General features: G+C 42.6%; 1 protein-coding gene across 2 annotated transcripts in view; it reads right to left on the bottom strand.

Annotated features, from left to right (window-relative positions):
• Positions 1-1167: 1167 nt before the first annotated feature.
• PTCHD1 (patched domain containing 1) overlaps positions 1168-21610 on the bottom strand; it is a 55260-nt gene continuing 34817 nt past the window's right edge. For both annotated transcript variants that reach the window (XM_082376906.1, XM_082376905.1), the window contains 2 exons: positions 18898-19558; positions 1168-7880 (listed from right to left, as the gene is read on the bottom strand). In XM_082376906.1, the coding sequence (XP_082233032.1) occupies positions 6226-7880; positions 18898-19558 (2316 nt within the window). In that variant the 3' untranslated portion in view covers positions 1168-6225. The remainder of the gene's footprint in view (positions 7881-18897; positions 19559-21610) is intronic.

Raw genomic sequence — 21610 nt, 5'->3', positions numbered from 1 at the left:
GCAATTCTGGCAGAACGTTAATTTAAAGAATAAAGATGTGAAAGTCTGAGCCAGACATGTTGAAGTTTCACCCTGGAAATTAAGTACATTGTTTTGCCAAAGAGAATCATATGGGTTTTCCCCAGGATGAGCCTGGAATGGGTGGGTAATAGGAATGGGCCGAGTCTTTGCCATTTTGTGGGAATTAAACGAAGCACTTTATAGATCTCAGTGAGCAAAGTCTTCACACTTCATATCACGTGCTACAAAGTGGGGCTCATATTCCTCCACCTCAACAGAAGGCTTCCCTTTTCACGGCTGGGCAGAGGGCTCTGTAAATGGCACGGCTCAGTCACCAGTGTCTCCTTTGCGCTTCAGGGAGGGCTAAGCAGTGCTTCCCCAGCCTTGCCCTTAGGACAACCCAGGTACATTCCTTGTGCCTAAAGTTATGCCAGAGGAAGCACAACTAACAGGTACAAATAGAGTTGTTTATTCTCTAGCTTCCTCCATCCATGTCCACGATATCTAGCTGATGGTTGGGAGTCAAGAGAACCGGGCTTCAATTTGTATATCTGTGTCCAAGACACATCTGTCCTTAAGTGTAACCATATGTCCATGGCCATGATTTCCTATGTGTTCACTACAAATATTACCGAGATGAATGAGACACATTCTCTCCCTCTCTTGAATAGGGATCACTTGGGAACACCCCTTCAAGGATGGCATGCTGCTGCCACAAGCATAGACCTGTAAAGCTTGGAAATAGGCTGCTCTGCTTCTTCTTCTTTAACAGGGCCCATGTCCACATGTCACCTCTGCTGGCTGCCCCCTCTGTGTGTGTCTATGTGTGGGGAGTGGTTACTGTAGTTTGAGGCTATATATTCCTTTGTTGCAACAGTAAGAATGTGGTAGTGGCCTGGCATTCTTTCTGCCAATAAGAGCATGCTGCAGAGGGGTCCTTTCCCCGGTCTTGCCCTGGAGAGTGTGTTTAAGTGGTGCTAGAACATAGATTGGACAGTGAAAACATGTTTGCACATTAAATAAATGAATGAATGAGGAATAAAGGAAGAGTAGTAGGCACTTGGCTGGGCCTGAAGAGACCAATACCTAGAAGCAGTTTTGGCTCCTTGGAGAAAAGATGGTTGAGAAATTCTTGATTGCCCATTAGCCAAAATGAGGACACCAGGATCACACTCCCAATGAGGTCTTTATTAATTGAGGACAGTGGTTCTTCACCCTTTTGGGGTCGCAGACCTCTTTTGAAACCTGATGACAACTATGAACTCTCTTCAGGAAAATGCACATATGGAACATATATACACATTTTTGCGTATAATTCAATTTTCAGGAGTTCAGAGTCCCGCCCTCCCACCAACTCATTCATGGCCCCCAGGTTAAGACCCCGTAATTTAGACACATAGAGTTTGGCAGTAAAGTGGCAGGATGGAGAAAGGACTGAGGCTAGGAGCTAGGAGCCTTCAATCATAGTCCTGTATCTGCTTCTAACTGGCTCTGTGCATGTAATTTCACTTCTCCAGGTTTCCATTTTCCTAAGTGAAAAACAGGAGGGTAAGCTTAATTCTATCCAACGGTTCATCTGGTGTCAACATTCTGGAGGGGGAAGAGGCTGGCGTGTCCCACAGGAACAGCATTCCTTCCACCAAGGGCCCTCTGTGGGTTGCCTCCTTGGTACACCTTGCTTTCTTTGTACTTTGAAAAGAAGCCTCTTTCCCCGGGCCGGCTCCTCCAAACCTTTGCCGTGCTCATTTTAATCTAACCTGAAAATTGACACACAGGCCGTAGCTGTCTGCTCACCTCACTTCCTCTTCCTTGCATGGCGCCCTCACAGATATCAGAGGACTTCAAACACATCACCTGGGCAGAAGGGGGGCAGGTGAGAGGCGGGCTGGGGAGGACAGCCTGACACTGCCTATTCAGGTGAATGGATTTTAGCTCATTCACTTTCCTCTTTGCTTTCTCCTGGACTGGCGTGAAACAGAAATAAACAGTTGTAACCACCACGGGGAGGTACTCTGCAATGTGTTGGCTGAAGCCATTCTCAGTTCTTTGCCAGAGAATCTGGTAGTACTAATTTAATATTTTCCTTCGTGTTGCAGATTTACCATACTTTAAAAAAATAGGAACTTTGTCTTTAAATACCTGGTGCTTTTTATGTAGCACAGACTTAAAAGCAAATTACCCCAAAGGAATGTTCAAATGCCTTCAGACAAGCCGGGCATAGTAATGAAATAAGCGCCCTCCCCTCCCCACTCCATTCCCAACTGCCTATATCCCTTTCTTTCAAGGATTACAATCCAACTCCACCATCTAGGGCTTGTGCCACCTTCACACTCGCCCCACTAAGTGATGATCCAGCCAAATTTTGAATGTCTTAAAATGACCAGGACAACTCTGTATTTTTACATAGCCCTAATCCTGGGCTCTGATCTGCAAAAATCTGCTTCTCTGTAGCTTTACATCCTGAGCTCTAGTGCTACTGTGTGGGATGGGCAAATTACAAATAATAATGTCTTGAGTTCCTTCTCTGTGCCAGGCCTTGCCATGAGTGCCCTCTGAACATCTTCTCATGTTAATCCTTACAGTAAATCCACAATATCACTCAAATGTAGGCTCTCGAGGGCAGATTTTTTTTAATGTGATTTGTTCACTGCTGTCCCCAGTCTCTAGAACAGTATCTGGGTGATATTAGGCACTCAGTAAGTATTTGCTGAATTGAAAGATAGTTACTGTTATTATCGCCATTTTACAGATGAGAAAACAGAGATTCACAGAGATCAAACACTACTATAAGCTGCAGGGCTACTTTAATAGGATCCGAAGGAATAAAAAGCCATTATGAGGAGGATATCATTTGTGTCCAAGAGGCTCTGACTCATGCCACACCCCCAGGGCGGCTGCCCAGCCCACTCGTTCTTGAGACAGACACAGCCACGCTCCATTGCTGGGGCTGGAGGAAAGTGATGTCATGGTCCCAGAATGCCACTTAGAACAATTGGGTGGTGGTTAGTTAAAATAAAAGGGTTATCAAGGGCCTTGTTCAGAGCAGCATATTGCACAAATACCTGTAGCCATGGAGGATGGCATCTGATTATCTCACTTCTGCCTGAAAATTGAGGGGGTAAAAATGGTAGAAAAGGTAGGAGCAAAACAAGCAAACACAAACAAATGTCACAAACCAAAGCAAAGCAAAACCCCAAAACCTAAAACCCCCCAAACCCAAAACAAAACTTATGAGCTGGAACAATGGCAAAGGAGTTTCATCAGCGATTATCTTACTTTTTCTGTGGAACAAGTATGCTCTTTTTAGCCCGAGGAGCCCTCATGCTATTCATTGGGCCATTGCTATAGGACTTAACAATAATACCCTATTTCAAGTGTCATTTTCTTTCTTGCAAACCCCAAGCTTCTTGTGAATTTACATCTTCTGCTGAGTTTCACTCAATGAGAGAATATCACCCTTACCCTGACTTTTCTTTTTTTCCTTATGAATGGCCAAGAAAGCCCAAGGATCACAGCTTTTTTTTTTTTTTTAGTTGAGCAGGGGAAATATTTTTGATGAATGGAATATTTTCTTTGGTAAACAAACAATAAATACCAACTCAAAACCAACCAAATAAGTTTCTTTGGTAAAGTGGACATTAATGTCTTGGTTGGAATTAATTGAAAAATAAAACTTTTGCAAGTGTTTGCTAGGATCGTTCCTTCCCTCTTTATAGCAATTGAAAAAGTAAAACTTCATGAAGTAAAGACTTAAATTTTGGGGGGATGTGATTCTGAGCTATTTTTAAAATGTCTTCTCCATGGTGGGGCTAAACCAATGCTATCAGAGCAATTATTAATAATGAATATGAACAAATAATAATGATCTAACAATAAATAATAAGTAGTCAGTCTTGGCATGCAGACTCCCCCCAAAATAATTCATTCATTCCGCAGTCAGAATTCCATAAGCTTTGATTTCAAGTGCTGAAAAGAGAAGTTGACAAGTTTGAAAATGCCCTTCATTTAAAAATACAATATCCCAAGGTGTACAGAGACCCAATCAAGAGGGAAAACTACTATCTGTCATAAAATAAAGTTCCACAGTAAGTCATTCTGGTTGACCAAATTGAATGGTTAGATTCTCAACAAAATCCGCTTAATTGGTGTGTGTTGTATCAGTTTTGTGGAGTCACTGTAACCCAAGGTGCTCCACGTGGCCGGCACTAAATCAATGGCTGATTTAGAACACGCTCTTCAGAAAATGATTTAGCAACATATGATTTAAGAATAAAACCAATCCCCTCTTCAGCTGTGTTTTATCAATGATAGCCTAGTTGCAGGTCCCTTGGAGAGAGAATTGATCGCAGATCTATTATGCGAACTTGCCCTTTTTCGAGGAGTGCATTTGTCCTTAGATTAAAGCTCATTATCTCTAGTAGAGTGCATAACACATTGGTATGATCACTTAGTGTGTTTGCAGGAGAGATTGAACAAGTGTGTAATGCACTAGCTATGATCCCCTGCACATATATTTAGAACTGGGTGAACAACAGTACATGAAATAGAAAGCACAGGTTTGCACTTGGTGTAGTTACATCTGAATCATTTGGGCATTTTTGCTGTCTGGAAAGACAATGGTAAACCTAAATCCCAAACAGTACCCAGACATTAAAGAAAAGTCTGCCTTGTGGCCAATAAGTCCTATGTTTCTTCCTTGGAAATGTACTTTGAAGGGAGTAGTAGCCCTCTTATGAGAAGATCTAAAATTGGCCTGCCCTGTCTTAGGCATGCGAAAATGATGGAAACCCTCCGGTGTTGTGACCCTGGGTGAGTCACTTTATTCTCCTAGGTCTCAGTTTCCTCCTCTGCAGGGGATGGGGAAGTTGCACAGTACATCCGCTAAGGTCCAGAAAGGTAAGGTGCTTTGGGGAAATGCTTACCACTACAGATGTCTAAATAAGCTACGTCTCTAAAAGGGAAAAATACTGTAGACGTTTACCTCAAGTGTGACCAGGTTTTAGCTTCATTTTTATAGACTTAAAGAAATGCAGGGGTCGGGGGCAACATACACAGCCTCTTCAGATCAAACCATTTCTGTTTAGATCCTGTAGATACTGCAAGTCAGCAGTATAAACATCTAGGCTCGATAATGTACAGAAGGGCCGTGCAAGGAAGTAGAGGGGTACCAACGAAGGTGGGGGGCGTGGGGACCAGGAAGATGAAAGTGCAGCCAGGTTAGCAGGAAAGCTTGACTGTCATCGTTGATAGATTTATGGTGGTGATTACATCTTCCAGTCATTTCCATTTATCTCACTTTCAGCCCTTTATGTCTGCCTGAAGTTCTCAGTTTCAGGACTTACAAAGTTTCAGGCCTTTTCTCCTCTGTATCTCTGAGCAAGCACGTCTCCTGAGCGAAGGCAGACTGGCACTGCAAGTGGGAAGCTGTGGCAGATAACCGTGTCAGTGTTCATTTCTCCTTCCTCAGCTTAACTCTGCATTGCTGGAGCTGTCATTGGTTTAAAGGTATATTAACCAAACCATACCAGTGTTAAAAGTATATTGATGGTGGGGTGGGTGGGGCGTATGATAAATTCATTCTGGACAACAAAACTGCCTCACCTGGGTGAGTTTAGAGGCGACTCAGTTTCAGCCCATGGGTGATGGCCACCCCGCCATGTGTCTGTTTCTGAGGTTCTGGCTTGCTTTTGGTGGCCAGAACTTTCACAAACATCTCATTGGGGTGTTGGGGAGCTAGATGAGATGGCAAAAACCTTAGACCTTAAACCACAGACCCTGCTTGGAGCTACCGCTCTGCAGAAGTTCTGGAAGCTTTATTGTTTGAGCAATGCTCAAAGCTATTTCCGCCTTGGCAGCTGACCTTTCAATCAGAAGGTTTTTGTCACGATACCAGCAACATCTGCAGTGTGAATAAAAGAGGATTCTGCTTGCTAATAAGCTTTTGCTTATTTGATCTTAGTTTAAGAGACTATGAGTCTCCTAGGGTGTGTGTGTGTGTGTGTGTGTGTGTGTGTGTGTGTGTGTGTAAATTTTCTCTGATGACAACCTTTTGTTTTAAAGATTGAAAATATGCAATGCCCATTTCCCCACCTTGTCCTTTACTTTTTTTGGCAATGCCTATTTCTTATTCTTAAAAACCAAAGAACAACTTTCAATTTGTTTCCATTAACATCATCCCTTTGCTCTTGATAAGACCTAGGGTGAAAATATAACAAGCAGACGCTATCACACTGTTGTAATTTGGTCAACCACTCTGGTACTATCGATATCCACCATTTCTACACACTCAATTTCCTCCCGATTTTCAGGGTTTTTCTTCTCTTTCCTTTTTTTCTTAGAGGGTGGCAGGAAAGTCAGTATCACAGGTAAAATGGCAAAGCAGTGAAAGAAGGTGACAAATGCTATTAAAAACAAGCACCTGAACAGTGTACAGGTCAGATTTGAAGGCACAGCTGCAAGAGGAATCAGACCAACAAGATAGCAGAGGTAACTCTGTAAAATAGCTACCCCATGCACTTCCAGGGCATTTTTTACCCACTTCGTTCTTGTGAAATCCTTGCCCAGAACAAAGGTGGATAATAGTGGAGCACAGTTGTCAATTGTGTAGTTAATTCCATAAATTAAGCATAGCACAGAGATGCAGTCCAGTTCTACTTTCCATAATGTCATGAAACCTATAACTCCAAACTCCACGGACACAACCGTTAGAGTGAGCCAGACATTAATCAGAGAGTCTGCCACCAGGAATGCCGAGAAGAAGAGCAGGAACAAAGCACTGATGCAGGAGTTGTGCAGGGGGGCTCCCAGAGAGGAGGCGTATCGATCCATGTACACGAAGGACGGATTGAAGACGATGAACTTCACCTTGGAGGTGACAGAAAGTCTCCTCAGGGTCTCCAGGAGATCATAGAGTTCTTCTCTGTTCGTTTCCATGGTCTTGGCCACCAAAAACATTCTGGAGGCCACTACATCAACCTCATCATTGTACTTTTTAGAGAAGATGATGTCCTCTTGAAAATGTGAAAATTGGGGGGCTTTCAGGAAGGAATTTCTCAACATGTCTGTGAAATTTTTCTTAGGCAAGCCAGTGGTCACATTGAGTTTCCGAAGGTAATTTAAATAGCTCTCAAACCAGGATATTCGCACAAACCCCTTGGTGTATTCTAGCACGTCTTCTTGGACACTAGTGTTCCAGTATTCTATAGACTCGTATATGTAAAACCCAATCACCGGACTGTAGTTGCTAAAGTACTTTTGCTGGGCAGTAGTGTACTCAATGGTTTGTGTCGCCGTTGCTACGATGTTACTAAGGTCTGACCCTTCACTGACCTGCAGATAGCCCATTAAGGCAAAGGAAATATAAATAAGGTAAAAGAGAACTACAAAAGGCTTGACATAGGTGTTGGTTATCCAGTCACAGTAATAGCGTTTGAGGAAACATACCAATAGGTGACTCTCGTAAGTGTTCGCCTCCTCGCCGTCAGTTGTGTCCTCGCTGAACCTGGCCGTCAGGAGAAACCTGTACCATGCGGGCTTCTCCTGCAATGCCTCGGGCTTTGGGACTTTCCTACAGAAGATACTATGCTGGTAATTGTTTTCTATGTAGCCAGTGAATACCAGGCTGGAACCATAAAACGAGAGTACATAGAGGTAGTTGAAGAAGATTGCGATACAGGAATTGCAGCAGAAAATCCTGGCTGCCTCAATGTTCGTGAAAGGGCTGGCTCCTATGCCAAAGGTGACCAGGTACATGGCAGTGGTGAGAGAAAAGGAGAGCATTGAGTCTGCATAGACTGCTGCAGTTCTCTCTTTAACGTGTTGGTCTTCTCTAGTTTTCCTCCAGGAGGATAACATTTCAAAAGTCCCATATAATCCATGACCTGAGGGGGCAGAAAAAGACCAGATCAAAAATTTAAAAGGCTACTCTCTCTAAAGAGGGGAAACACCTTGGTCCTGGGGAACTACTGGGTCAAAGGAAGTATAACCCGTCCTAGGGGTGACAGGTGACAGTAAATGTCACTGATTTCTCCTGTGGAGAGAGAAACTCGTGTTTTAGTGAATCATAAATGTTAAGGGATAGAGGGAAGATAGAGGAGCTAAGATCTTCATGCTTCCTTCTGGCTCAAGAAAGCTGGGTGGACTTTTGCCTATAAAAATCTGAGTAGACGTGTGCCTATATCTTTTGGGGATTATGCACATTGATAGTTTAGGGTTGTTGGTGCAGTTTGCAGAGTATTTGTTCGCCTTGGTTGGTGGAACACTCCAGAGAGGATGCCTGGCCACTCATCATTTTGCTTGTCATCCCCACAAGTCTGGCTGGAGGTCAGCACAGACGAAGGCGGTGGGCAGAGGGTTCTGAGTTAACGTCTCATCACCTCATTTAAGTTTGGCCAAGTAGAAGGCTTTAGGGAGAAAGAAGCACTGCATTTAATCTGAGCCTTCACAGGAACCTAAATCACAGCCTCTTTTTTCTTCTTCCCCAAATATCAATGCAAGAAGCAATAAATCTGCGAAACAGAGGGAAGCAAAATAAGTAGAGATAAGTTTCAGTGAACAGGAAGGATGGAAGAAGGAACAAGATTCGCATGAACTCAGTGGATAAAAATGAAAATTCAGGTTGAAGGTTTGTGGCGTGTCTCTTGTCTTCAGGGATGTTTGACCCGTTTTGGTTGTTTATGGATGGCGTCTCAAGCAGGCGGTGGCTCTGCCGGCTTCTCTGCACTCTTTGGCAGTGGCCTCTGAGGGACCGGACCAGATCAGTAACCTCCCTCCCGAACTACTTAGTGCCTTTGGCTCCTTGGTTAGTATTCCAGTAACCTTGGAACAGCACAGGTACAGTAAGTGCCCGTTTTGACTTTATTCTACTGCCTGAAACCAGATCTAGTTAAACTTCTCCCATCTTTCCTAGTTGGAGCCAGACATTTCCTGGACGGGCCTCCCCAGGTTTCCAGGCCGCTGCAACATTGAAAAGACCCACAAAGTGACCTGTTGTGGCTTTCTATCACCCCTGTCTTGGCACTGAGTTCAGCAGATCTCATTTTCTGCTTCTACGCCTTGGCATATTCAATCCCATTATTGAGGATAATAAAATCTTTACCCTGTGGTACAATAGTCTTGTTTTTAAAAATGAATTTAAAATCTCCAGCCAATCGTAATACTGAGTAAAGTGAGTCACTGTTATCTTGTGTTCAGTCATTGAGCGCTCGTCTTCCCTCGTGCCCAGGCTGGTATTTATATATTTATTGTGAAGTCTTGGCCTCAAACCCGAATGCCCATTTCATAGTCACGATATAGGCCTGTTTTCTCAGAGAGATTTGGCATTTATCTTAATTTACTAGGCACTGCTTTATAGCCGCTTTTAGAGGGCAGGTCAAGACTGTCAATTTGAGAACTAGCACCGTGGCCCCTATTAAACTGGAGGCACCTAAACTCCCCAGACATGAAGTAAAAAGTGCACTCGTTGACTGGCATACTGTTGCTAATTATGTTTTAGATAGTTAATGTCTAGTGTTACTAGGGAAAACTATTTATCAAGTTTGTTGCCACTGTGTTCTCAGGAAGGACCAGCTGATCTTTGTTTAAAATAACTGATCCCTTGAAATGAGGGTAAAAAAAGTACCTCCGAGGCATCTGCATCCTGGGGAAACAATACTGACCATTTCATCTGGCGCCATGTAGAATAAGTTCTGGTGGGCAAAACACACTTCAGAGTTTCACTGAAAATGGCAAATGGAATTTTATGTGTTTTCTTGCTAGGAACAAACAAAAAAAAGTTTTAAAACAGGGCTTTGGTACTGAGTCATTAAATATGGTAAGAAAATAAAGATGCATGGAGCAGGATTAGAATTACTCATATAGTAGGATTTGAATTAAATCTGTTTTGCAGTCCTTTTTTACAATTGGTGTGATGTTTTATGATGGCATTATCTGACCCTGATTCTTGTTGGAAAATACAATAAGAATCCTTTTCTTACCTTGCTGTTGGATGATCTTAGAAGCTAATTGACGAAAGGAATTTGAGTTAACAGAGCTATTAGGTGAAAAGAGTAAGGCATTTGAGGGTCCAGAATGAAAATAATCAAACTCAAGGAAAGGTGGAAGTAAGCTGTTCGCCTGTCTCTTGAGATCTGTTGCTGCATTTTAAATGCCTTATCCTTCTATAGTTTGACCATTTTTATTGAGTCCTGACTCCTTTTGCACATCACGTGTTCTTGGTTCTGGGGGCAGTTCCAGAGGATTCTGATTTTATTCATAGGGGCTTATGCTTCTCCTTCATTCCTCTCGCTACAGGGGTGTGCATACAGATACAGAGGCCAGAAGAGGAAGCCCTGAGAAAGAATCTGTTTTACCTGATCACTCAGCATTTGTTGCTAGTCACTGTTGGCCTGGCCTGCAAAGGCTCCCACCGTTATTCCTGATAGGCTAGATTCTTGATTCTCGAGCCACACCCCTCTAGCAGATGCCTACACCCTAAACTCCAAATTGCAGTTGTGCACTGTCTTCAAAGAGCTCTTTGGATTTCAGGGACAACTGCTAACACCATAACTGGGCCTCCTTACTGAAGCTCAGTCAGTCAAGGGAGGGGTGAGTGCCAACATAGCTGCGGGCGCCTCCCAGGGATGAATAGCCTGGACTGCCTAGCTGGCACCAGACCTGATTCACAGCTGGGTATTTATGTCGAAGAGGTTGATCTGTTACCCTAATGGAAAGCTGAACTGTGGAGCCCCTGTTTTCTGGCCTGGACTCAAGGGGAGACATGTTCCAAGAGCCGTAGGACATGAGGAATGCTCTGCCCCCCAAGAATGTCTGCTCTGCCCATCATCACAGCTGAACTCCCTGTGGTTTGGCCTTCAAGGGTATTCTTTTAAATGCAGCCCCCTCTGGAATAGTGTGTCTACTGAAGCAGCTTCCCTTTGGTCTGGGGAATGGGACAGAGAATGGAGATGGGGAGGGAGTGCAGAGGAAATCATAGGTAAGGAGGATCTCACAGAGACTAACTCCTTCCCAGTTTTTCCTCCAGCCAGCCCTGGTCTTTGTTTTTACATCCATTTCAGAAACTGGGCCAGTGAAAACCAAGGAAAGGCAGGGAAGAAAGATTTTGGTACATTCTGTTCCTCTCCACTTTCCTCTCTCAGCAGCTGCCTCCTTTCTTTAGTGTCAACAAATAGATTTAGCCCTTGGTGACCAGAGGCCCTACACGTAATGGGAGCCTGGGCTCATCATCCAAGGGGCAGGTCCAAGACCTGGGGCAGCCTGAGACCTGGAAGTCAAAGACTGCTGTGTGGTAGTGAGCCTGCCAGGAACTGACCAGCATCCTAGCGCGCTCCCTCTCTTACAGTCACAGTGGTTAAGGCTGATGAATTGCCAGAGGGAACTGCTAAACAATACATACTGATTCTATCAAATTCTGAAGATAAAGAAGCTTTTAAAGTATTCACTTAGTCTTTGAAAAGCACATTCAAGATGTTTGTTTCTGTTTTGATTCATCGCATGTCTGTATAGTTACATGCATATGAACACATGCCTATCAGTGTGTCAAGACGCACACACAGGTCCAAGTTCTGATTATTCATGAGTGAATGCTCTGTGGCAGCGTAGGCTTTTAGCCAGGCCCTGGGATAAGGACAGTAGAGCTCTTCACCAGTGTTCAGATACAGTTTATACCAGGAGTGCAATTTAAATTTTATTAGCAGTAGACTTTGGGATTTTCATCTAGTAAAGTCAAATACCGAAGGATTTAGGCTAATCATTTTTCTTCTTTTCCAAAGAATTTTCTATCTTTATGTGCAGTTAACTTGCAGGCTTTGGAGGCAATGAAGAGACAAGGCAGCACAGATGATAAATAACACTAATGGTGGAAAATCCTCCAGTCACTTAGGGTGAGTCTCAGGAATACTCACAGATTAAATCTCACTCTCACCCACACTCTTTTCTGGGACCTGACCCAAGCCTTTGGGATTGTTTACAATCCACTGACGCAGGAATCGACAAGTGAATAGTTGAGAGTTAACCTAACTTTACCCAGTAGATACACTTCCGGAAAGTTGTTCATAAAGTCAGTTATATTTTAAATGTATTTAATGGCTTTGCTATCAGAGGCAGTCTGGGTGATTTGTTTATTTTTTTATTTTTTGGCCAATGAATATCACAGGCAAATCGATCTACTTTGTCCATTTGGACTTTGTAAGGCAGATTTTTCTTCAGGCCCAGATCCTCCTGCCTTCCCCAGCACACAGACCACAGCTCGGAGGCTGATGCCTTTGGACGCTCCTCGCATTTTAATCCTTTAATCCTAGCAGGATTTCCTCATCCTGAGTTCCTAAAAGTAAGGAATAACTAAGAAGATGGAGGAGGTAAAATGAGATGGCTTTCAGTTTCAATGGGAAAACATTTAATATCAGGAGACAATGAAGCCATTTATAGCATGCCTGGGCAGTGCCAGATTTCATATAAGGAAATAAAATGACTACATTCTTCTAGAAAATCCATGGAGTATAATGAATGCATGAGCAAAATCTGCTTAAAACATATTTTATTCTTAGGCAAGTTTCACTAAGTAGCTCATGTTTATAGAAAGCTTTTCCTTCCATGACATCCACATAAATTCATGATTTTTGTTTTTCTGAGAAGAAATTTAAAGTGTATATATGTCTGGCTTGAGTAACATCTGTTTTAAGGGAGAAGTTCATTAATTGGGTTACATTTACACTTTGCCTGTTACAAACATTTACTTTCTATGCTGAATTGTTTGGTTTATCACAGCCTGTTTTGTCTCACAGTTAAGAGTGAGAGTAAAGGTGTACTCTGTTTAAGTTAAGACAGATGCTCACATCAGGGCGAATACACACATCTTACTCTTTCTACCAGAGGCTTGTCACATTTTGGTAATTCTAATCACAGCATTGGGTTTTAAACTGAGAAATGATTTTCCTTCATTTGAGAGCTGCAAATAAGAGTCCAAGAAATGAATTGGCTAATAGCTCTTCCTTGTTTAAAGATAAAGTATTTACATACTCTGTGTGTGTGTGTGTACGCGCGCGCACGCACTATATAAAATCAGTGTGTACAACTGTGGCCCATAATATATGCTATGGTCATTGTGTAATATCTCTTCATATAGAAGACACATGTAATATATAAATATATGTATATGTGGCATATCTTATTCAAACACATTTTATATATTTACATATAAAATGTGTGAATATATACTATGTAATATAGAGAGAAATATATAGTATTTCTATTCAAACATTTAAACAATATATGTAATGTTATAAACACATAAAAATATATATAAACATGAACTTACTGCATAATATATCATATTACATATGATATATAATATAGGTAATGTGATATATAATATGTATTATGCACCCAGATTACACAGAGACACACACACGTGTACCCATATACACACACACATGCATCCACATACACACAAGATGACTAGTAGGTTGATATGAAATTTATTTTGCTGGTGCTACACCAGTCAGTGCAGCGGAGGGGCTAGAATCCCTCCCTTAGGTTCCATCTACATTTTGGTTCTTGGCTGGTGAAGTAGCCTAGGTGAAATGCAGGGTTTCCTTGACAATGACTATGAATCTGCTGGCGTTGTGAGCTACTGTAGACCCATCTGGTCAACACTGCCGGGCCCCAGCAGTGACTTTCTGAGATGCTAATCCAAATGCAACAACAAGCTAGGTGTCTCTCCTCATGGTCTGTTTTTTTTTTTTTTTTAACCAGCTCAGTGTCCTGATGTTGCTTCCAGCTGCCGGACCTCCATGGAATTGGCCACTCTCCTATTCCCTAGACTAGTTGAATTGGCCACTCTCCTATTCCCTAGACTAGTTGGCTAGGCCACCCAGAGGATACCCAAGAGACCTGGGTCAGAGATGAAGCACCCTTGCATTCCTCTGCCTAACTGAGCTCTGCCTTCCTGGACTGTGCCCCGGTTCTTGTCTTCCTTTATGGTTAAGGATAGAACAATAAAACGTGTTTGATCCATCCCCTCAAACCTATTTTTCCCCACCCACCCCTTACTGTAAGGAGTGGTGGAGCATAAGAATAAAAAGCTGAGAACTAGCCACAAAACTTGCTTACACAGCATCCTTGTAAATTAGTCCCACAGTGAGCACAGGTCATTAGAAAAAAGCTATTCAGGAAAAAACTGTGAAAAATTACTCTCTTATTTCAAATCAGATGTAAACAACAGTGGGAACAACAAAACCCCTATAAATCAATTATTTTTCTAGAAACTACTGAACCTTTTAGTGATTTATATCTACGCAGAGTATTTCCACAGCATTCTAACATACTTCTACTCCATCATGTAGATTGTCCTATTGTTGCAAATAATGGACTTCTACGATAATGTAGTAGGTTGAGCCATAAGAAATGACCACGTCTGCCATTCAAAAATGGTCAGATATTGGTACCAATTTTGTAGGTGAAAAATGGTTGAATATTGACAATTTTGTATTTTATTATTATCTGGCTGATTTTTCCCTCCCACATTTCTCATGACTTTAGAAATATACCAGAATACTCATCAGGAAAGCAAAACTTTGCAGGTTTGCTTAAGTTTAGAGCCAAGATAATTATGAGTTCCAATTTCTCCGTTAGAACGAAATTTCTTGCACAGGAACTTTTACCTCTTTATAAGCCTGAGCTCCATATACTGCATCAGATTCTAGGTGGCAGCAAATAAGAACAAATTCTCAGAGAACTGAACCTGATCTTCTGGTTTCTGCTACACACAGATAATCTTAGAATATATACCTGAACGAAGCCAAACATCCTTGCTATTAGTCTCCTCCTAGCACTTAATCACATCCTTTCTTCCTTTCCTACCCTTGAATTTGAGTGGCCTGGCTGGATAATTTAGAAGGAAGAGGGAACCCTGGATCTGACATTAGACTGTCTCAAAATCCCAAACATGTGAAAGGGCTTGAAGAATATTTTTCTTGAAGAAAAGTTTTTGTCTCAACTGGTCTCTGAGGCTCTTGTATCTTAATAAATGCAAAGCAACCCTTATAAATTAGATTACCACATATAAAGTAATATCCAAAATATCTTTCACCGCAACTTCAATTCTCCCGTTTTAGCTGTACAGAAGGTACATGAAGCACCAAACCTGCCAGATGAAGAAGGAAGAAAACCTTCCTTCTGTTCCCTTCTATATTCTCCAGCATTCCATTCCTTTCCTGATTTGTGTCTGATCAGCAAAGCTGTGGAAATATTAAGCCTGTAAGGAGAGCTTGCATGTACAAAATCTGTGCCAATTTCTTAAATCATACCCAACTGCAGGGCAACGTTGTAAATCCTCATCCTTTAAAGGAAATTCCATAACGGATTAACATGATGAGTGTCAGATGTTTACAAATGGCAGTTCAGGTACCTCAATACCTGGTGTTAACATAGTTTGGAAAGAAAGGATATTACTTTACGCGTAAGGGGTATGGATGAAATAAACTCCTCTCCAAATTATAACAACTAAAAAATGTCAATGAGCATTTATGATACTGTAGACCTTTAAGAATTTCAGCTCTAAATAAACTGATCTGACTCATATGGACAGGGGTTTTGGCAGAAGTGGGGTTGTCTAATATGCATGACACTGATTAAAAACATTCTAAATCCTGATGTATGTATGCTTACATCATTGCCAAAATGATTCATCTGTGTAGGATATATTCTTATTGCCAGAGATGTCACGTATCGTCTTGGCTAGAAACACACAGTCACATCCCATTATGGTGAACTCTCAGAGTTTATCCAAATTCTTTCCTATTCTGGAATTTTGTCAGGTTAATACTGCTTGACACACATGGTCTTAAAATTTTCCATTCTAAATCTACTGCCATTTTGGCATTTGGCTGGATCTGGCCTTATGTGACTGGCATCACACTGAGACTGTTTAGTTTGTTGAATTTTAAATCTATAATTGTTTACCACATTATAGACCTATTGTCGGCCAAGGAAATGTCTGGAAAGGAAAAAGAGACTTTTTCTAAGATACTTTTCCTTCTAAAGGAGGCCATATATTTTTAAAAGTTTTATTTGATAGTATATTAATATCACAGAAAATCAAGAAGTTTTGCTTAAATCTGCTTAGTTTAGAAACTGGACAAGTTTACTGACTCATAGTGCAAAACGCTTTGCACTGCATTTCTTCTTGGTCATTTGAAATATTTACTGGCATTTTAGGACTGGTCATCAAAAAACCAGAATTAAACATTGGTCCTGAATGCCACATTTATGAGCATGCTCTGGCTTATATTTCATTTTACAATCAAATCTGAGAACGAAGAGTTTATCTGAGAAATACAGAAGGGCAACTATCCTAAATCCAGACGCTGTTGGCTTTACGAGCATATTAAGCATCCATTACGCGATGCAAAGTATTTATTGCAAATGGGCCTTAGCTACTGAAATGCGTAGCTTCCTTTCATGTTGTGACTAAGTAATTTGAGATCTCTTTGAGCTGAAAATGTACAGAAAGGTTGCCTACTGACTGTCAGCAGGGAAAACTGCCATCAAATCAGTGCATGTAACATTCCTCACAAATTACAAGCAAGGGTGTGTGGAGCACTGTGGCGCTTGATCTCTTTCATGACAAATGCCAGATTTTTCTGAATTGAATTCATGTGAAGTTCACTGATACTGGGTCTCCCTTGCTAACAGCATCTTTCCATCTCTTCCATCCCTCCCCACACCAGTACTACCTGCTGTATTCCTTTTTGTGTTGACTTTTACTTACAATATTTAAAACTTAAAAAAGTACAAAAATCAGTTTTAAGAAATTTTAAATATTATAATTTATTTTACTTAATAAAATTCAAGAAGTTTTGAATATTTAATTTCATTTTACTTATAGTGAAATTGATTTTTTAGTGAAATTAATTTGAAGAAGTTTTGAATATTACTGTTTAGTTTTACTTAAAAATTAATTTTAAGGACCTCTAAATATTGTAATTTTGTTTTATGAATGCAGTTCATTTTCAGGAAGTTTTAAATATTGTATCATTCTTTGAGCTCACTGGTAACTACTTAAGAGTGTCATAAGACCAGGAATAATAGTCCTTTTTCTAGCCCTGACATCCTTTTTTCCTCACCTTAAGAACCTGTCTCCCTTCAGTTTCCCATAAACCCTTATCCCCATTTATCTTCCTCCCACAAAAACAATCACAGCAAAAAAAAAAAAAAAACACTGTATTTTTAAAATGAAAAGCTAAAAAACAAACAAACAAAAAAACCCCCCAAGCATCTGACTAATCATGAGCAGAACATTTTAACTGAAATCTTGACTCAAGCCTCCGTGGAAGCTCCTCATGACCAGTCCTTACTCACGCTTCAAGGAACCGCCCTGTATTCCACAACTGACCCACATTGTCTTGGGGTTACTTAAAGAGGCAAGTGATGCTGCCATCTTAACAGACTGAGTTCAGGAGGAAGTGTAGCAGCCTCCTCCGGTGCTGAGTTCGGCAGTGATGAGTAAACCGAGCTGGTAAATTCGCAGCATGCTCAGTCTCCGCACGGTGCCCCACTTTTCCACAAAGCCTGCTAGTATGTGTTTATTGCCTGGGTCTCGATTCCCACAGGCCGCAGAGCATGGGAGGCCGCCAGCCCCGCACGTTATCATTTAACCATCATGCAGCTGAGATTTCCCGAGTAAATTCCTTTCTTCTCTACTACCCCCAAACGGGACACAAGGCATACTAATGAACTCCACCATAGTTTTTTTCTCAGCCAATGAGAAATGTCACTTCATTTGCCATGTCAGTATCTGATTGCAAATGACATTTTAATTTTGCTAAAGGGATTGATGAGAAGTTGCCAAAGAAGAGGGGGAAGCTAACTGGATCCTTGGCCCACGAGAACTCTGACATCAGGTTTGCTGGGCATGGCACCTTCAAGATCAGATGGACAGAGCAAGTGACATTATGTTATGACCACTATGGCTTTACGTTGACAATTATCTCTATCAGGAAGTTCCTGCAGCCTCCAAGAGAGAACATAGTGGGATTCTCACACTCTCATTTTAAAACGTTCTCCTGAGTTCATAGCAAAGACAGGAAAAAGTTACCTTCTTATTTATGTCTCACTTGTTGCCTTCGAAGTTCTCGTACGTTTACCATATCCTTCTGTGTGATGTTCGCATCCCCTCAGTCCATCGGGTAGGGAAACCGAGGCCAGTGGACACTGTTCGTGCCCAACCCGTGCGCCCTCCCGTTCCCCGTGCTTGAGCTCACGGAAGTCTTCTTACTCCAAATACTGGTAGCCTGAGGGATTTCTCCAGCTGCAGGAATGTGCTTGGTCTTCCCTGGGAAGTGCTGGGGAGTAATGACTCGGGGGAGAGCCCTCAGTGAATCATACATAGGGTTTCTGGGTACACTGTGCAGCTTTCAGCCTCCTCACCCCTCAAGGAGACCTCTGAGGTCTCAAAGGTCCCCAGTGGGACTAAGCCACAGGTGCCCACAGCAGTAACCTGCTGATTAACATACCCTGAATTGTCTTCCTTCCCTGTTTCATGTCCTCACTCCCATGCTGGGGTCTCAAAGTACTTGTATCTAAATCCTTGTCTCAGGGTCTGCTTCTGGGGAAGCCCAACCTAAGGCACTGGAGCACAGAGATTAATATCTGCTAAACACCACGCAGCTACTTAACGGAGAACCAGGGCTGGAACCCAGGACTTTGGACTTCCGGCACATTTACCAGATAAGGCTGCCTCTTGTGACCCAACACCACCTTATAGAACTGGCCCCAGGGCTTCTGGGCAAGAGGAGGATGCCATAAATGAAACAGACTTGTTAGGCGGCTTCTCCTTGCCTTTTAGGAACCCAGTCACCACCACCAGAAGGAGGAAACAGAAGAACAAAGGGTAGTAATTACCTAGCATGATGAAAGGGACTCCCAGGAAGGTGGAATTGTATTTCCCACCAGTCAGATTGATGATCCCGGCCGCAGTGAGAGTGGCCAGGCTTATGGTCACCAGCCCGAGCAGGCCCAGCCAGGGTTTGCTGCGGACGCAGTCCTGCATAGAGCAGCAGAGGATGGCCATGGTGACCACCAGGATCAAGCTGGTGACCAGGTAACGTTCTGATACGCGGCTGGTCTTCTGGAAATCTTCCCTCAGTGAGGAGGACGTGTAAGGGTACATTTTGACTTTGCTGTTAGATTTCTGGAACAGTCGGACGGTGTCGCAGAAGCTGGACTCCCACCTCTCTGCCACCATGTCGTTGAGACTGTTGATTGACTGCAGGTAGTAGGTGAGCTGGACGGCCTCTGCGGATTTCACTCGGTCCTTGCTGTGCACGGTGACGCCTCCAAGCTGGTGCCCGTTGTAAACTGCCCTCCCGTCCTTTAAGTGAGTGATCGGGTACGTGATAGCAAAATTGGTCCGGTTGGTGGCCCGAGCATTCTTTAGCTCCTCCAGGACATGCACTATGTCGTCCACGATGCAAGTCTTATCGTTATTCAGGATACATATGTGAGCAAATGTGTAATTAAATCCAGGCCTTGGAACCTGGATCCTGGTCACAGCAGCATGCAACTATGGGGAAAAAAATGAGAGTCAGTGTTTATTACCAAAAATAAGACATTACTAAGTGACACTAGCTCTGTGGATTCAAACGTCTCTATTTTTTGTGGCGGAGGGGAAAGGGAGTCACTCATGCCATCTCATCTCTAAGCTAAAGAGTTCACATTAAATGTTATAACCTTACATCAGAAGTGGGAAGTAAGGATGTAAACCACAGATTTGACTAGTGGTCCTCACAGTGTGGTCCCTGGGCCAGCAGCATGGGCACAGCCTGGGAACTTGTCAGAAATGAAAATTCTCAGACCTGGCGAGTCACAGTCTCTGGGGTGGGGTGTGGCCTAGGAATCTGGGTTTTCACAAGCCCTCCGGGGGATTCTGATATAGCTAAAGTTTGAGGAGCACCAGCATTGTTGTGTGTTCTTTATGTGTGATTCAGTTGGTCTATAAATATCTGAAAATCTTATATTGGTCCACCCCAGTATAAGGTCTCCCCCTTGAAAGTGTAAAGAGTGAACTAAGGTGCAATTCCAAGTGCACAGATCCCCTGTAGGCCCATCCCTTGCTGCCGATTTGTAGGGCAGCTAAATGATTTCCCCATTCAATGTAGTCACTCTGTGACATAAAAGACAAGCGGTTCACCTCGAGGGCCCTTGTATTCTCTGCTTCCGTGGGAAGGGAGCTGTAACTGCAGAGCTAGGCTGGGATACGTGGCAGTCAAGCTCAGGGGACACAGTAGGATTTATTCGGCACACCTTGCCCTGAATCAGATTTGCTGTGCCCGGGTTCTGTATGCCTGTGATCCAAGTGCACATGGGAATACAGACACTCATTTAACAGCCCCGACTGCGTGCCAGGCACAGTTCTAGGCCCTTTATATGGATTAAGTCATTTAATCCTTATAAGAAACTCTAAAGTAGGTACAAATACTAGCCTCATTTTACAGACGAGGAAGCTGAGACACAGAGAAGCCAAGTCACTTGCCCAAGGCCACACAGGGCTGGGCTCTACCAGGCAGTCTGGTTCCAGAACCTGTGCTCCTAGCCCCTCACCATACGCCTCTAGGTTGGCAATACCAGAAGCTAGATGAAGGTTCTTGCTAGCAACTAAATCCTGGTTTTGTGCTTTCACTGCCCCACCTCTAAAAAATTACAAGGGCTCAAGTTCAGATATGTAGGAGCGTGTGTAATCTACAGTCTAAGGTGAGAAAATAAGGCCTTCTCTCTGTGAAATGAGGCCATTAGTGGACATGTAGCTGAGTGTTAAACAAATGAGCACATCTAGGTCCGTGTCTGGCACTGAGAGGGCTCTCCCAAGAGCAGAGCTAGCCATTATTACATACCTGATGAACGAGGAACATTTCACACTTAAAGGGAATAAAAGCCTCATATCCAGAGTTGCCATACTGTTGCTGCGCCATTATAACTCATAACCTTCTGAGCGTCTCCATGACCCTGATAGATTTGCTCTTAAATCTGCTGTAGCTGGATTATTTGCTGAGACATTTTCCTGTGCGTGCATGTGCCAGGGTGAGTGGGATACTTACTATGTTTTTTGAAAATGTCTGAGGGGCACCAGCTGTCAAAGTCCTTTAGTTAGCACAGAGCATGGGTTATTAATCCACATTCTCAGTGCCTCCTTCCTCACATCTCCTCATGGGCCCCAACCCTGAGGTTCAGGAGACACTTCATTGTATTACATTTGGCTGAAATATTTTGAGTCCTTTCCTTCATACACACACACACACACACACACACACACACACACACACACACACACACACACGAGTTGATGTCCCAGGGATACCAAGGAGACTGTTTTCACAAAACTCTAACCGTATGCTAAATTTTTGTTTTGGTGCTTTGGGATTGATGAAGAGCAAAATGTCTTGAATGGTTCTAAACACTGAGAGTGTGTTTTCATCCATTCTTCTCTAAGCTTGGCCCAGTGAATTTTGATTAAAAGAACTCCTAACTACAAAAAAAATTCCAAAATATGAAAAGTTACTTTGGAGGAGAGAAGAACCAAGAGGAATTTAAAGACAAGAGAGAGTTAAATGAAAGACTT

This window comes from Balaenoptera borealis, assembly GCF_965194805.1.
Source record: "Balaenoptera borealis genome assembly, chromosome: X".
In the NCBI taxonomy this organism is placed as follows: Eukaryota; Metazoa; Chordata; class Mammalia; order Artiodactyla; family Balaenopteridae; genus Balaenoptera; species Balaenoptera borealis.
The sequence above is the reverse complement of the archived record's forward strand: the minus strand, read 5'-3'. Positions and strand labels throughout refer to the sequence as shown.